General features: G+C 40.5%; 1 protein-coding gene across 4 annotated transcripts in view; it reads left to right on the top strand.

Annotated features, from left to right (window-relative positions):
- Nucleotides 1-17,517, top strand: part of LOC126175842 (chromodomain-helicase-DNA-binding protein Mi-2 homolog) — a 165,826-nt gene that overhangs the window by 122,051 nt on the left and 26,258 nt on the right. For 3 of the 4 annotated variants that reach the window (XR_007535621.1, XR_007535620.1, XM_049922847.1), the window contains exons 29-33: nucleotides 175-266; nucleotides 7,798-7,996; nucleotides 8,079-8,258; nucleotides 10,828-11,277; nucleotides 11,528-11,748. Coding sequence is in view for 1 of the 4 variants with exons in the window: in XM_049922847.1 (XP_049778804.1) it covers nucleotides 175-266; nucleotides 7,798-7,996; nucleotides 8,079-8,258; nucleotides 10,828-11,277; nucleotides 11,528-11,748 (1,142 nt within the window). In the remaining 3 variants the exon portion in view is untranslated. The remainder of the gene's footprint in view (nucleotides 1-174; nucleotides 267-7,797; nucleotides 7,997-8,078; nucleotides 8,259-10,827; nucleotides 11,278-11,527; nucleotides 11,749-17,517) is intronic. The other variant, XR_007535622.1, reaches the window with a different exon arrangement.

The following is a 17,517-nucleotide window of genomic DNA, read 5'->3' as shown; positions in this document are numbered from 1 at the left end:
TAGGAATTGGCATAAATATTGGTGGGAATTAATTCTTTCAGAAATGTCATAAACTCATGTTTGAAATCAATTATTCTGTCAGCAGTACCTGTGCAGAAACTGGTATTTACAACTGAATTACTACTATTGTGTAAGAAGTGAGTCCTACTGATCAAATTCCTTTATTTTGAACAGGTATTAGGTTTCAATGCCCGGCAGCGTAAAGCATTCTTGAATGCGATAATGCGTTATGGCATGCCACCACAGGATGCTTTCAATTCTCAGTGGTGAGTATAAGAAAAGTAAACTAAATATTTGAATGTTCAGTCCATACTTCGAAAAACGAAATAATTCTTTCTGAATACTTGAGAGTTGCACTCTGGTTAGATAAAATTGTAGCAGTCTATTGAAACAAAAGAAGTGCCTGTTTTACTGTAAAACATATAAAACTTTCATACTAATGGAAGTCAGGGCTCGAAGTAATGGCCAGTGTTGCCAAGGGTTAAACCAGAACTGAAAAGAAAAAGGATAGATAGCTAATCATCTCATCATATTGAGGAGATGTTGAGTCCAGCCTTAGTTGCCAGAGACAGTGGTCGCGCGTGTGTGCGTGTGCGTGTGTGTGTGTGTGTTTTTTGTCTACTTTAGAAAAAGTCTTCTGGTCCCTCTATATGGAAATAACAAGTAAGGGTTGTAATAGAAATAAGCGATGGACCGTGATTAGTTACTTCGCTTATTTCAAAATAAGAAAAGAAAATGAGCCACGTGCAATGCAAAGCACTTGAGAACAATTAGCGCGCAGTAGCTTGTTGATGTTAGCAGAGTGTTGCTAATGACATAGTTCAGGCCTGACCTCTAGTGGTACGCAACCACAGTTTGAAATACCACCACCTAATTTTCCACATTAATAGTGCATGCATTATACCACCTTTTGAGCTTTAGCTAACGAACAAATACTTTTTTTTTTCCCCAAAATTCTTCTACTATGCAGCATTTATATCTCAAATAGACCATTCAACTAAGTTTTCGATATTTATATGCAGAAAATAAAGCTATTTCAACTTCTCTTGATAAAATAGTTCATGTGGATATAGTTCGCTTCAAAATAGTTTCTATTAAGTAATTTCATGTTTTCGCATTTTGAGGCAGCATTCACATTTTATTTCACACATTTTGTGAAATACGAATTTTTTTTTTCAGTCTGTACTTTTTATTATACCATGATCAGGAAATTTACACTCTACGTTTTTCTCTGTTCGCATGTGAAGCATCTCGTCACTACGACACCTGATACTGATGGCCTGTAAAAGCAACTGAGTTTTATCCACCTTAATACACTCCTGGAAATTGAAATAAGAACACCGTGAATTCATTGTCCCAGGAAGGGGAAACTTTATTGACACTTTCCTGGGGTCAGATACATCACATGATCACACTGACAGAACCACAGGCACATAGACACAGGCAACAGAGCATGCACAATGTCGGCACTAGTACAGTGTATATCCACCTTTCGCAGCAATGCAGGCTGCTATTCTCCCATGGAGACGATCGTAGAGATGCTGGATGTAGTCCTGTGGAACGGCTTGCCATGCCATTTCCACCTGGCGCCTCAGTTGGACCAGCATTCGTGCTGGACGTGCAGACCGCGTGAGACGACGCTTCATCCAGTCCCAAACATGCTCAATGGGGGACAGATCCGGAGATCTTGCTGGCCAGGGTAGTTGAATTACACCTCTAGAGCACGTTGGGTGGCACGGGATACATGCGGACGTGCATTGTCCTGTTGGAACAGCAAGTTCCCTTGCCGGTCTAGGAATGGTAGAACGATGGGTTCGATGACGGTTTGGATGTACCGTGCACTATTCAGTGTCCCCTCGACGATCACCAGTGGTGTACGGCCAGTGTAGGAGATCGCTCCCCACACCATGATGCCGGGTGTTGGCCCTGTGTGCCTCGGTCGTATGCAGTCCTGATTGTGGCGCTCACCTGCACGGCGCCAAACACGCATACGACCATCATTGGCACCAAGGCAGAAGCGACTCTCATCGCTGAAGACGACACGTCTCCATTCGTTCCTCCATTCACGCCTGTCGCGACACCACTGGAGGCGGGCTGCACGATGTTGGGGCGTGAGCGGAAGACGGCCTAACGGTGTGCGGGACCGTAGCCCAGCTTCATGGAGACTGTTGCGAATGGTCCTCGCCGATACCCCAGGAGCAACAGTGTCCCTAATTTGCTGGGAAGTGGCGGTGCAGTCCCCTACGGCACTGCGTAGGATCCTACGGTCTTGGCGTGCGTCGCTGCGGTCCGGTCCCAGGTCGACGGGCACGTACACCTTCCGCCGACCACTGGCGACAACATCGATGTACTGTGGAGACCTCACGCCCCACGTGTTGAGCAATTCGGCGGTACGTCCACCCGGCCTCCCGCATGCCCATTATACGCCCTCGCTCAAAGTCCGTCAACTGCACATACTGTTCACGTCCACGCTGTCGCGGCATGCTACCAGTGTTAAAGACTGTGATGGAGCTCCGTATGCCACGGCAAACTGGCTGACACTGACGGCGGCGGTGCACAAATGCTGCGCAGCTAGCGCCATTCGATGGCCAACACCACGGTTCCTGGTGTGTCCGCTGTGCCGTGCGTGTGATCATTGCTTGTACAGCCCTCTCGCAGTGTCCGGAGCAAGTATGGTGGGTCTGACACATCGGTGTCAATGTGTTCTTTTTTCCATTTCCAGGAGTGTATTTGCCTTCTTTCAAATTTGCATTCAGAATTGGTAACATGTTTGTTAGAGATGACTCTTTACAGCAACAAATATGACCTCACCATAGAATCTGATGCATCCTGTTTGAAGATTTCACTGATACTTGTTCCTTGATTCAGACATCTTTCTTATTCTATTGGTATGCAGGCGTTACTACATTCAGTAAGTGAGACAATTACTATGACTTCATCATATATGTTTCTAATACCAGGTTAACATTTTCTCTTTCTGCAATGTGAGGCTGTGTGTTCCTCTCTATAATGAACATAATTAACACGCTTCTCTCAAAGTGTTAATCACAGTTGGCTGTCATGCCTATGGAAGAGTCTCCTAATCTGAAAACCTACATGTGCAGGGCATACTCTCTATTAGAATAACTACTTCCTCTGTTTATGGTGCATGCTTGATACATGTGGGGAAGAGTGTCATAAATTTCATCCAGAACTGTCTGACCCTCTGGTTTAATCTCTCACCTTGAGTCCAAAGCAGAAGACTGTGATTAGTTCTGGGAATGAACAAGCTGTGCTTCCACCCTTTGATTGAGAATGGCCTCCACGCTGTCATTGCTGCTAACATGAGTCATGATTCATAGCTATTTGTGCCTTCTACACATCTTGGACAAAATCAGTTCAAGCTCCCACCACACCAATATAGTGCACATTAGATATCATATCATGATATGATCGCCCAGACCAAGATGAGATATTACCTGCAAACACTACGGAGGAAAGGAAAGATGAAGAAGAATGGGAAGTTAGTGAATAAGATGTGAAGATCACAATCAAAGGACTCGGAAACAACAAAGCTCCAGTGGAGGACAGAATAACATCAGAATTAATCAAGAAGGGAGATGAGAGCTTACACTTAGTTATATTAACTGATTCAGTTGATATGAGAGGAGGAGACACTGCCAGAAGGATGGAAATTTGGTATAATATGCCCAATATACAAGAAGGGAAGCCAAATGGAATGCGGTAACTACAGAGGAATCAGCGTGTTGAAAGCAATGTATAAGGTGCTGTCCATCATTATTCTCAGAAAATTGCAACAATTCATAGAGAACAACTTACAGGAGTACCGAGCTGGCTTTTGACCAAACAGATTGGACAATAGATCACGTTTTCACACCAAGACAATTGTTTGAAAAACGTTGGGAATGTGATAAAGATATCTACAACCTGTTCGTCGATTTTCAACGGTGCATATGACAGCATCCACAGGAATACTCTATACAATGCAATGTGTGACTTCAGAATCCCTGAGAATCTAGTGAGAATGGTGTAAGCTTGTATGGAAGAGTCAAAGGCAGCAGTACGTTTCCGAGGAGCCACATCAGAAACATTAGAGATTGAGACAAGCCTCAGACAAGGGTATGCTCTCTCATGTGTTCTGTTCAGTGTCACCTTAGAGAAAATAATAAGTGTGTAGGCAACAGAAGTGGGCTGGAGCAGCGATGGATGGTAACTTCAATTGTCTGGTATATGCAGATGACATAGTACTACTAAGTGAATCAAAGCACAAGTTGAAATAAATGTACTAGAAAATGGGCAATTATGTGTAGAAGGTAGGGCTCAAAGTGAATAGAAACAAAACTGAGTTCATGCAATTAGGAAGAAGACAAGAGCAGGAAGAATTTCTTGAGATAGATGGCAAGAGGTTCAAGAGAGTAGACCAGTTCAAAGACTTGGGATCTTGGTTTACCACGGACAACAACATAAGAATGGACATAAAGGAAGAATAGCGGTGTGAATTAAATGTATGCATTCCCTCAGACAGACACTTGGCTCTAAATTGATCTCAGTGAACACTAATATGAAAATCGACAACACAGTGATATGCCCAGCAGTAATGTACGGTTCAGAAACATGGAGCCTGACCAAGCGAGAAAGGGAAAAACCATTAATATTTGAAAGAAGAATAATGAGGAAGATATGGGGACCAATTTTTAGATAACGGAGAATGGAGGAGGAGGAAAAATTAGGGAATCTACCTTCTGATGCGACAACAGACTATCCTACAGAAGATAAAGAGCAAAATAATACAATGGGTGGGCCATGTAGCCTGTATGCCAGATGGAAGACAGGCGAAGATGGCACTAGTGGGGAAACCAAACAACAAATGCCCCATTGGACGACCAAGGCAGCGCGGGATGAACGACCTGGCGAAGGACCTAGCAGCCTTGGGAATTGAAGACACCTGGAGGAAACAGGGACACAAAACAGGAAGGAATGGAGGCAGTTTCTGGAAGCAGCGCGTGGTCTGCAGGGCCTGTGATTGCTGAATATCTTATCTATATATCATGAAATCAATTTCCTGGAAGTGCTTCATTATCTTCCCAACATTGGAACTCCCCAACTAGTGCATGCACATCTTTTGTGAATATCAGCCCTCGTCCTGACACCTGAGGCATGACTCAGATGTAATTTCACCAACAGGAAATAACTTTTATACAGTGAAACCACACTTTTACACTTTTCAAGGGACTTCAAAAAAATGGTGTAAAATGCAGGAAAATGTAAAATGTGGAAAATAACGTTTTCAGCTGTAAAAGTTTTGTATAGGATATCCCCTTGCACTTACTGTATGATATTTCTACATAACAGGCATCAAAAGACTTGTCAGGGACTTCTTTATTGCCTAACGAAGTTTTATTAGCTAATAAAAACCGCTGATGTAACTGGAACTGACGACTGTCTGGGAAGTAAGAATGTTTGACTCAATTTCGTATGTCATAATCGATGTCTTAAAGCCTGCAGGTGTCTTTCATTATTTAAATAATGAAATACTGCACTAGTTACGTATTTTTTCATGCTTAGCACGACGCATTTCGAGAATATTTTCTCATTGTCAAGTGCAAGTATGTAAATAAGTAGTTTGTATGGTGTTTGAATGTGTGTTATTCTGCATCTCTTGCACTTTAGTTGTCTGTTTGAGGTTATCAGGTACTGTGCTGCCTCATCAGTTATGTAGGAACCCCCCCCCCCACACACACACACACACACACACACACACACACACACACACACACACACACACACACACATTCTATCACTCACATTGATTGATTGTGTAACATCACAAAAAACATATACATAAATACTGCTCTTGACAACAAGAATAAATTCTCAAAACATGTTTTGTTCAGCATGAATAAAATTCATAACCAGCGCTGTGTTAAAACTAAAAGCATTTCAGCAACGCACTAGTACTACAAGTGGCCATACGTCGAAACACGCTAAATATGGTTCGACAAAGGTGTCGTGATGCTGATAACAATCATGAAACTGTTTTTGCGCCGTAGAGACAGTTGGAAACGGTTGTGATTGGTCATGATATTTTCATTCGAACGAACCCATCAGCCACAACACTAAGTAAAGCTTGGCAGCAGCGGGAGATATGGCATGATTTGTTCCAACTTTTACCAGTTCAAATCCGCTGTGTAGAACACCTTGGTGTCAAGAAACTTAACTGCATAATATTTGTAAACACTACTGTATGGCCAACATCATTCCAGTGTCATTCTTTCTCTGCGAACAGTTTTTCATGATGCATAAATTGCGGGAAAATTATAAATATGTTGACGCAAAATCAGGTGCAAATTAACATTGTGGGCATAGGAAATTTGACGTGGTCGGTAAAAAATGTCATAAATGCTGGGAAAACATTAATTCTGGGAACGTAAAACTGAGGTTATGCTGTATTTCAGGAAGGCGTCTGAAAACAACCATGGAGTATCAATTTGCCTTCCTACCAGGCATCCATGCCATTCACTCTTAGATGAGAGCTTAGCACTTACCATAAAAAGACTGATGATCGTACTTAGTAGAAAACTATTAAATTTCAAGTTTCTGTAAGAAGGCAGCTTGTTCAGAAGTTATTGCAGCTAATCTTAGATGGTAGTCCTAGAAGTGTTACATATTTGAGATTTTATAGGTGACATTGGCCTTCCATCGCATTCTATTTAAACCCCATCATAGGACATTTGAGTTAAACAACCCTGGTGTTATGTTGGATTAGGGTGATTACAAAGATTTTGTATTAATGTGGAACTAAATAGTTCAAACAGCAGTGATTTGTAGTGAGAATTGTGAAGTGTAAGATCACAGGACACAGTGGTGCTAAAATTCATTTATGGATACCTATCACAGGTGGTGAACAAAAGCAGAATGACTATTATTCATATGCAGGAAAATCGTTTTAATTGTTGGCAATATAAAGAGGACAGGCTAGCCTATTGCCTTTTTAGTTCGTAGTGAAAGAGTTTTCTGCAAACACAAAAGACTAAAACATCGACAGTGCAAGAGAGATAGAGGAACACTATTTGTCATTACATTGCTGCAGCACTTGTGTACTTCCTATAACACATTTAACATACATCTCTGCGACATTCCTGTTCCAGCATCTTCACATTCAATTTCCAGCAAAGAATTTTGATTGGAAAGTTTGGTATTAATTTTTCACTGGTTTGCTAGCAACATTTTGTATTTTTAAAATAGTCTTTTATAGTTCACTTTTCTGTACATTTTCTAAAATTTTCTGTAACTTTTTAATGTCATCAGCATATTTAGGAATATGTATCATAATTTAGATATTGTACATCTGTGTTCATGTTATTGTTCCTCAATTGTGTGGATATTCCGTAGTATATTAGTTAATTTCAAATGTCAGTTTACAAAATAACTACAACATGCAATTGGTCTGCAATGAAAAACATTCACATCACCATACAAATTGATAATAAAACGTGCTGTGACATTTTGCGATAGCAGGTGAAGTACAAAAATTCAGTAAACTCTGTAGAAAATCTGTGTTGCTAACTTCATTCGTTTTAATACATACATGAAAAAAAATCATCAACTTGTGTGTAAACCCTGAAAAAGCATACTGGTAATTACCTGTGGCTCTCGGGTACAATACGTTGATTTTAAGTTGAGAAAATATTAATAGTTGTTTTAGAGCATGCCAGTTGTTATATCACCATGAACATGTAGTCCCATTCAGATATATCTGTGTGTTTGTAAAGTATGAATGCTGTTTTATTCCCGAAGGTTTCTTGGCAGGTTGGTGCGCGACTTGCGTGGCAAGTCAGAGAAGAACTTCAAAGCTTATGTTTCTCTCTTCATGCGCCATTTGTGTGAACCTGGTGCTGATAATGCTGAAACATTTGCTGATGGCGTTCCCCGGGAGGGGCTTAGTCGGCAGCATGTGTTAACTAGAATAGGGGTGATGTCACTCATTCGCAAAAAGGTACAAATCAAGAAGAGATTTATAGTTAATATTAATCCTCTATTCAGTAAATTTATATTGTGAGTGTCTCATTCTGTGACAGGTCCAGGAATTTGAGCACATAAACGGTTACTACAGTATGCCTGAACTTATACGAAAACCTGTGGACCCTGTGAAGGAGAGCAGTGAAACACCAAGAAGTACCACGACTAGCACAAGTGCTACTCCAGCTACCAGTGCAGCTCCAAGCCCAGCACCGACTCTAAATAGTCAAGATGATAAGGTAACTAGCTATTCAGTCTTGGATTTTGAATGACCCACTCCTTTCACCTCGCAGAAAACTCCTGCCTTCAGTTTCCTTTGCCTTACTCTCCTGGCTTCTGGTAAGGGAGAAGTTTACAAGCTTAGGATTCTTTTCAGTACCTCTTTGATCCAACCCCTTTACCCCAGCAAGTAGAACTGTCCCACATTATACTTGTCAATGTAAAGTTGTCGTAAGACTGTTTCAGCACGCGCATTTGTATGCGTGCGTGCATGCGCGCGTGCGTGGGGGATACATTTTTAAGAATGTCCGCTTATGAATCTATGTCTAAATACTTCAGTTAATTCAGTTGAAAACAGTAACCCATCACACTGTTAAATGGAAATGTTGTGCTGTACTGACTAGTTCTGAGAAGGACTGATGAAGCACACACGACAAGTGGAAGTGAGAGGGTGAGTCGTAGACTCCGTGAATGCAGAACATTGTGCCTGCATGAAGTTTTGCATGCTGCGGCGGACCATGGTCTAGGCCTCTGTTCTCCTGTTAAATTGCTCATAACATTCCCTATTGTCTTCCTTCATGCTTAAAATTAAATCCTAGCTAGGAGAAGTGTGTGCTTGGTCCAACAAAAGCACATTCTGAAATGGAGCTGTACTGTGAACTATAAGCACAGTCAGTTGTGCCAAGTAATGTTAACATGGCGCGCGCGCACACGCACGCAGGCACGCCCACACACACGCGCGCGCGCACACACACACACACACACACACACACACACACACACACACACACACACACACACACACACAGTTTTTTACACCTACCAAGTGAGGTGACTCAGTGGTTAACACACTGAACTTGTATTTGCAGAGGATTCTGACCTGGATGGTCCCTTTAAACAGGAACAGGTCAACTTCTTTTACCATTTTGACATCATCTCTAAATGGTCTCGCATATGGTGCAGGGGCATATTTAGCTATATGCTGCTCCTCGGCAGGGAAAGATACTTCCGCTCCTTGTTTAATCATAAATGTACCACCAATTAACTTACATCTGTATGTAACTGAGTACCATGAGTGCTGCAAATAATAATAATAATAATTATTATTATTATTATTATTATAATAAATACATGAATATTGAACTCACCAAACTCAAGTCAGGCAAAACTATTTATGGTGTTCTTTCAAATTCGTCAGTCAAATTTTAATAGGCTATGGTCTGTCAGGATTTGTGGAGAGGACAGCAAGACCAATGACTCTATCCTGTGACATGGATGGCCACAAATAATTATCGAATCTTTTGAGGAGTGAGAAAGAGAACTCTATAGAAAACTGGTTGCTCTTCATGTATGCTTTAAAATGAATCACCTCATCCCTCAAAACTTCTTCAATGTTGTCTTTGTAACACTGTTGCAGTTTTCTAGCGCATCTAAATAGTTCAGTGTCATCCAGAAAAATTTCTTTGGAACTCAAAATTGCTATAAAGATCTTCCTAAGAGTTTTTTTTTTTTTTTCATTTCTCCAAATCGGGTAGCAGTCTCTCTGTAGTAACTAAAAATGTATTCACCTGGAAACCTTCCCTTGCTTCAAAAGTAGTATTCAAGCTCGAACTATTTTCTCGGACGTATTCAAGTAAAGAATTGTACAACTTTATCGCAGTCCCATTATCTGTATCAACACTTTGCAACAATTTTTTTGTAGCGTTAGATCTGTTCAGTATTTCTGACCAAAAAGTTGTCATTATCACAGTTTTCATAATCCGCACACTGCTCAGCATTCCAATTTCTTTGCATCTGAGAGAAACCTTTTGAGTTTCATCATTATAAATAACTTCCATAGTTGATACTGTTTCTGCGTAGTTTATATTTGGACATCATTACTCACTGACCAGCATGTTTCTGTAGGTTGTTCTACGGAGACTGAAATACTTAATTTTTCCTGCAAAATATTCTGATGGCTTGTTGAAGCAAAGAGGAAAGTGTAAATTTGTTGCAACAAATGGAAAAATAAGGCCGCTTAGCCACATCGCTTGCATTGTAATATGAGTCACCCCTGCATAATCACATTGCCTTAGTTAATTTATTAATGTGTCAGCTAATGTTTCTTATTTGTCCCCTGAATGTGGGACAAAACAAAAGTTTCTGTAGGAAATCCATGTTTTGATAAACAATGTAAAATAAAATACAGCTGATCCATATGTGGTTTCTCCTACCAGTAGTGAGTTATACATTTCGATGCACTCCAATAATAATGCTCTTTCATCTTGTTTTGAACTCCTATTCCACTTAACAAAAAACCTAACCTAACTCCTTGGTCTGTGTCACATGTGAGAGACTCTAAAGGACATTGTCAGTACTGCCCACAGGTGGCACAATATTTCCAGGTAGTGCAGTATGTCCCCAAAGTTTTTGATGCTTTCAATATTATGGAGCAACCTGTCATTCACTCCTATCTAGTCTATATTACTGATCATCAGGAAATATTGCACAGTTTTGTTGATCGTCTAGGGGCCACAGTATGTACCCCGTTAAAAATGTTGCTTAGTAACATTTGTTACATGTATATGAGAATTTGAAATAACATTTCAGGCAGAAGATCTGTCTGGGCGTGAAGATAAGGATAAGGACTTGAGTACCACCAAAGAAGACAACGAGAAGAAAGATGAGCTTCCCTTAACAGCAGACCAAAAACCATCTACAGATGATCCTGAAAGGACAAGTCCTTCTGTTGACAAGCCAGAACCTGCTGGTGTGCCAGCTCCAGTAGAAAACTTGGGAGAAATAAAAATGGAGCCAGATTCCACTGGATCAAACGGCGTTCCAGAGGAGCGCAAAATGGATGTAGAAACAGGAGCCCCATCAGGGGTCGTCCGTGATGACACAGAAGCAGAAAAAAGCTCAGAACAGCAAGATGCCACTCTCAGCTCTGAAATTAAAGTAAAGGAAGAACCAGGCGCTACTCTGTCACAAACATTAGTTAAGAAGGACGATGATGATGTTATGGTTGTCAAAGATGATGATGAGAAGAGGCCTGTGGAAGTAAGTATATTGGAAATCTTTAGTCTGAATTTTTTTTTTTTTTTCACACCATTTTGTACCTCAAAAAGATGCAGTGTTTCTGGAGGATTAAAAAAATGAGGCTTTTGCATTGGTGTCTGGATCACAATTAGATTTTTGCTGCTTCATGCTAGTAGAGAGATAATTGTGGATTATAATTTATGTGCATTATCAGTATTATCACATGTGGAGGATGGTTTTTCCTTTGACAGAATCTCTTCCTTTCTTTTAGGAAAAGAAGGAGCTGTTAGTCAAAGATGAGATGAGGAAGGAAGAGAGTGTAAAAATTGTGGAAGACATGAAATTGGTTGAAGATCTCACTGGTCCAGATAAACCAAAGAGGAAGTTCATGTTCAATATTGCAGATGGAGGGTTTACAGAATTACATACCCTGTGGCTTAATGAAGAGAAAGCTGCTGTTCCTGGTCGAGAATATGAAATATGGCATCGTAGGTAAGTCAGATGTTTGGATTAAACAGGTTAGAGTTTTATGTTGGTATTACACTGTCTGCAAATAGAGATTCATATAGGATCATTTAATGGGACTCGGAATGCTCCAAATATGACAGCCTGGAACTTACTTGTTTTGTCAAAAGACTTGCAAGTTAATCATGTTAGAAGATAGATTCCTTAGGACTGGGACAGTACAAGGTTGACGTAAATGCATGGATTTTTTCCATTTATGAACATTTACTTGCTTAGAACCAAATATTTCAACCCCTGCAGGTAATGACAAAGGACATATGCAGGGTGTTAATCACATGATGTAATTATCTCAGAGATATTGAATTAATTGATTCTCGGATATTATCCTCGAGTTCCTCTGTGGTGTGAGGATTCGTTGTGTACACTTTGTCCTTCAGTGCACCCAACAAATAAAAACCATACAGTGTTAAATCAGGACTTCTAGCAGGCCAAATATTGTTACCAATCACTCTTTAATCGAACATATCGTGAATTGCGTGCAAAGAAACTGTCCGTATGAGCTCTTGCTGAGCCCTATTGAAAAAATGTGAAGCTTTATTCTCTTTCACTCAGTTTATTAAAAAACGGTTGCAAAATGTTTTACGCATATTTTTCACTTGTAACTATGGAAAATCCAGGATAGAATGTAACAATATTATGAGAAGGAAAGTTGCTACTCTCCATATAACAGAGATGCCGAGTCACAGATGGGCACAACAGAAAGATTTTCATACTTAAAACTTTCGGCCAATAGCCTTTGTCAACAATACATGCGCGCGCGCCCACACACACACATACACACACGCAAATGCAACTCACACGCTACTGCATTCTCAGGCAACTGAAACCACACTGCGAGCAGCAGCACCAGCGCCAGTGCATGATGGGAGTAGCGACTTGGTAGGGGAAAGGAGGAGGCTGGGGTGGGGAGGGGGAGAGATAGTAATTCCACCACCACACCCAGTCTTTTACTTATTTATTTTTCATCTATTACTCTCTTTTTCTCCCTATTTCTCTACTTTCCAGTACTTCCCCCCAAACCCCCCCCCCCCCCCCTCCCCCCAACTCTCCCCTGCCCGCCGCCCAACCTGCAGCACTTCACTGTCTGCCATCCTCACCATCTCACCATACAATCCCTCCCCCACCCTGTCACCACTCCCATCATGCACTGGCACTGCTACTCACAGTGTGGTTTCAGTTGCCTGAGACTGCGTGCGTGCGAGTCTATTGTTGACAAAGGCCATTGGCCGAAAGCTTTAAGTGTGAAAATCTTCTTGTTGTGCCTATCTGTGAGTCAGTATCTCTGCTATGTGGTTAGCACCTTTCCTTCTCGTAATACTGTTTCAATTGTCATTAAAAAAATTGGGCCTATTATTGTGTCAACAATAACTGCACACCACACCTCTATTTTCTAATCATGAAGGGGTTCCTCATGAAGCACAACAGGTCTATCTGCGCTCCATTGTTGACAGTTTTGGGAATTTACATACACATGTAAATGGAACCTAGAAAACAGAATGAGATAATGATCCATTTCACCGTCATGCACTTGTTTTAAAACCCATTCGCAAAACTTTACCCTGTGCCAGGATCACCAGGTCGAAGTCCTTTTACTATTGATACTTTATAGAGCATTAGCCCAAGCAGCTTAGCACCTCTTCGTACAGAGGTGCACAATTTTTGTGTTTGCTGTGAAAGATGTTTAAGTGACTTTTTGGGGGAGCTCCTGTGAGCATTGTACTTTCTCATTTACACTTCTTGTCTTGAACACTTCCCATTTCACAAAATTTATTCACCAATTTGTGAACTGTATCATGACTCGGGACTCGAACACCTGGAAATTTGGGTTCAAACGCTCTCTGAACAGTATGAGTGGACTCTGCATGCACATAGGAATCGTAAATAAACACTCATTGTGAAATTGAATAATTCACTGTTGCCATTGTTGCGTTCGCAAACTTCATTGTTACTTTCATGATGCCTGCTCGCTGCTCGAATGACACTGGCCGACAAGGCACGTATGTTTGTACAGCCTTCAGGCTAAAACCCAAAAAAGGGGGCTGCAGTACAGTCATGCGGGACCCATTCGACCGGCAGGCGCAGATAAAGGAAACATCCTGTATTTAAGATTACTGGATCATATGCCATTATGAATGTTGGTTAACATTTCAATCTCAGACCATTTCAGTGCCAGTTACGCTATTGGTACATACATTGCATGACCAGCTTTGACTTGTGGCTAGTTCCCATGTGTCCCATCAGAATCTAGAAGCTTAGTTGATCCATTGTAGGGGAACAGGTCTCTGACAGTATATAAAATACTATATGTATTAATAATTTTGAAATATCTATTGAAGCATATAGTTAGCATAAGAAAAGGCTCTTAAAATAATGCCAAAATGTTTCAAAATTAGTATTTGTCTCAAAATTAAAATTTTGAGCTCTTCCCCCCCACTCATATGTCAAAAATTCCAATTATTGCCGTACAGAAACACATTTAATTCTATACCTCACTCAAAAGTTAATTATTGAATGCATTTAAACTCTTACCTGGACTGGTCATGATCATGACTTTACAGTATGTATTTACACAGCAGTACATAAAAGTTGGATGAAATTATTATCCCTTCCAAAAGAATGCACACAATAACATTTAAAAACAAATTTCATAAAACACAATATTATGGAAAGAAAAGTTGCCACTCACCATATAGGGGCGATACTGAGTCACATATAGGCACAACAGAAAGACTGACACAAAAAAGTTTTTGGCCAGCAAGGCCCTTATTAAAAAATAGACGGCGCATGCATGCGTGCGCCCCCCCCCCCCCACACACACACACACACGACTGCAGTGGGGGGGGGGGAGGGGGGCGACATTTGTTGTCTATTTTTGGCGAAGGCCTCTCTGACCAAAAATTATTTGTGACAGTCTTCCTGTTATGCCTATCTGCGACTCAGCATCTCTCCTATATGGTAAGTAGCAACTTTCCTTTTCATAATATTGTTACATCTCTTCCTGGATTTTCCATTGTTTGATTTCATAAAACACTTTTCATAAGAATTTAAGTAAGCACAAATATTTGCAATGCCAATTTACTGACAGCACAACAGAATCAAGAAAATGTAGCAGAAATAAATTCACTCATACAATTGTGTCAGCACAGTCACATTGTATTCATATGATCACAATAGCTCTGCATTGAGCATAATAATTTCAACTATGCCGTGTACGTAGGTGCAGTGTAGTGCCAAAAAAACATACTTCTTCTGTAAAAGATCTCAAGTGCAATACAACAACTATTCTCCTTACATAGGTATAAGCCATCAACTATGTGAATGGATTTTCTACTAATTCTTCCAGTGATTAATTACTGAAATGACCGTCTCATGATTAATTCAGGGCAGAACAACAGATTCTAGTTCGGGATGAAACATTTCACATGGATAAAACATAGCTGAAGTTCATTTAAAGCATTATATATTATATTCTCAATTTTAATGTGTATGTAGTTCATGAGTGGTCAGTCTACAAAACTGTGTGGTGCGAAACTGAGGTATAAAAGTTGTTCAACATGGTACTGAAGCTGTTGATACATAGAAAGATGTTAATAGTGCCTCCAGCTTTGTCATTGAGCAAGTCCATGTTTTATTAATCGTATTGGATCTCTTGGAGTAATGGTGTGGGCCTATTCTATACCAGACAGTGCTCTTGATATTGCCCGTTGCTTGTGCTCAGCATTTCATCACATATCCACTTGTATCCATAGTTAACCGCCTTCCAACTGCAGCATGCCCATCACACAACAGTTACGTCGAATGTGCTACAACACCATGTTGACATTCACAAAATAAGTGTTGTTTACAAAGATTTTCCAATACAAAAGCATTCATTTTGTTACTGTACTTTGATGACAAATGATTCCATACGTATAATCATTTAACAAAATTTTAATATGATAATATTTACAAAAACTTAAACTTATGTATTTCGAGAAGTTACATAAATAGTCAACAGGTGGACATAAATAGTCAACAGGTGGCATCAGACTTCTCAAGTTGCGTGTAAGCACAGTCAGTACAGGAAATATAGTTTGGGGGGAAAATGCCTATGTGTATAGCCTTAGTATTATTATTCAGTGTGTGATTAGATAGTCCTCTTGGTCATATGCATGCCATCCACCCGTGTACCCCTTAATTCATGAGTAAAATTTCAGCAGTTATTAGCTCAGCATGTTTGGCTTAACATTTGCAAATCTTCACAAAGCTAGGGGTTATTTCTCTTGTCAGCAAGTCAGTGAGAGTGATGGACAAGACCATTGAGAATGTGAGAGTGGCTCAGTTTAGTGGAGGTGGTGTGGGTATGTTTGCAAAGTGAACTCTCAATTCTGCCCTGTTACAGAGACATGCACCAGTTCAGAGTAGCTTTGAAGACAAGCAGATTATGGAAAGGATACTGACTAGTGGCAAGTTTGCCAAGATCCATTTGCTGTGAAATCTCGAAACTATTTTACCATTGAATGCAAAACTAACGTGTATTGCCGCTGCATCTCTCTTCCCTCCACCCTCTCATCCCACCCATCCCCCTCTCCTATCCCCCTTCCCAAGCTCGGATCCTGGGTAAACTTTTGGAAGGAGAAGTGCATGATGGAAATTATTAGGAGAGGCAGGAAAACAAACAAGTGAATAAAAAAAAGCTTGTTGGTAGAGATAAACTGTGTGCCGGACCAGGTTCTGCCAGAGACTTTTGCTTTCCAGGAAGCTAAACTGTCCACGTGTGGCTGACAACCAGCCTTCCCAGCTTTACTTTTGTTGCTACATCATCTCCAACCTTCCAAAGTAATCCTGCGTACCTTGTGGGACTAGAACTCCTGGAAGAAAGGAGACGTGAAGACTTGACATAGCCAAGCCTAGGGGATTGTTTGCAGAATAGCACTGACAGAAGAAAAGTTGTGAAGGCGGGTCACGTCATTCTTGTATTGCTCAGTTGGTGGGGCTGCAAAAAGCAAAGGTTCCAGATTAGAGTCCTGGTCTGACACACAGTTGTAATCTGCCATTCAAATTGGTGCACACTTTACTGTGGAGTGAAAATTCATTCTGGAAAGTGAATAGAGGTCAGGCCTTAGCAGAAGACATACTTAAGACAGAAAATGAAATGGAAATGGGTGGGGCATATAGTCAGGTGAATATATCATAAATGAATTCCCAGTAATAATTAAGCAAGATGATGTCTGATTACTTTTGAAAACAAGGGATATGCATAGTGTAAGACAGTAATGTATGGTGAAGTGTAGAGGTTTTTTTATCCAGCAGTGAATGATGATAGGTTATTCTCGTTGTCCCACACAACTCTTAGCAACAAAACTATTGTATCTGCTTGGATGATCCCACACTTTGTAACCAGAAAAGAAAAATTGTGTGGGTAATGTGTACAACATAAAAAACTCTCCTATGCTGAGAGGTACACTTGAACGAACGAACAAACAAACAAGTAAGTCTAACAGTTCAGGGAATGACTGATACAATATTTAAACAGTATTGGGGGGGGGGGGGGGGGGGTTCTTAACGTAAACTTTCAGCTTGTCATAGTGAAGCTTGTGTTTTCATAACTTGCAGTGGTTTGCATTTATCACTCCGAAGAATATTAACAAAACCGTATAGCGGAGATGCTCGGTACTGTTACATTCCACCCTGGATTTTCCATTGTTTGAATATTAACAAAATATACTTAGGATCCTTTGTGTAAAGTAATCAATC

This window comes from Schistocerca cancellata, chromosome 3, assembly GCF_023864275.1.
Source record: "Schistocerca cancellata isolate TAMUIC-IGC-003103 chromosome 3, iqSchCanc2.1, whole genome shotgun sequence".
Classification (NCBI taxonomy): domain Eukaryota; kingdom Metazoa; phylum Arthropoda; class Insecta; order Orthoptera; family Acrididae; genus Schistocerca; species Schistocerca cancellata.
The sequence above is the reverse complement of the archived record's forward strand: the minus strand, read 5'-3'. Positions and strand labels throughout refer to the sequence as shown.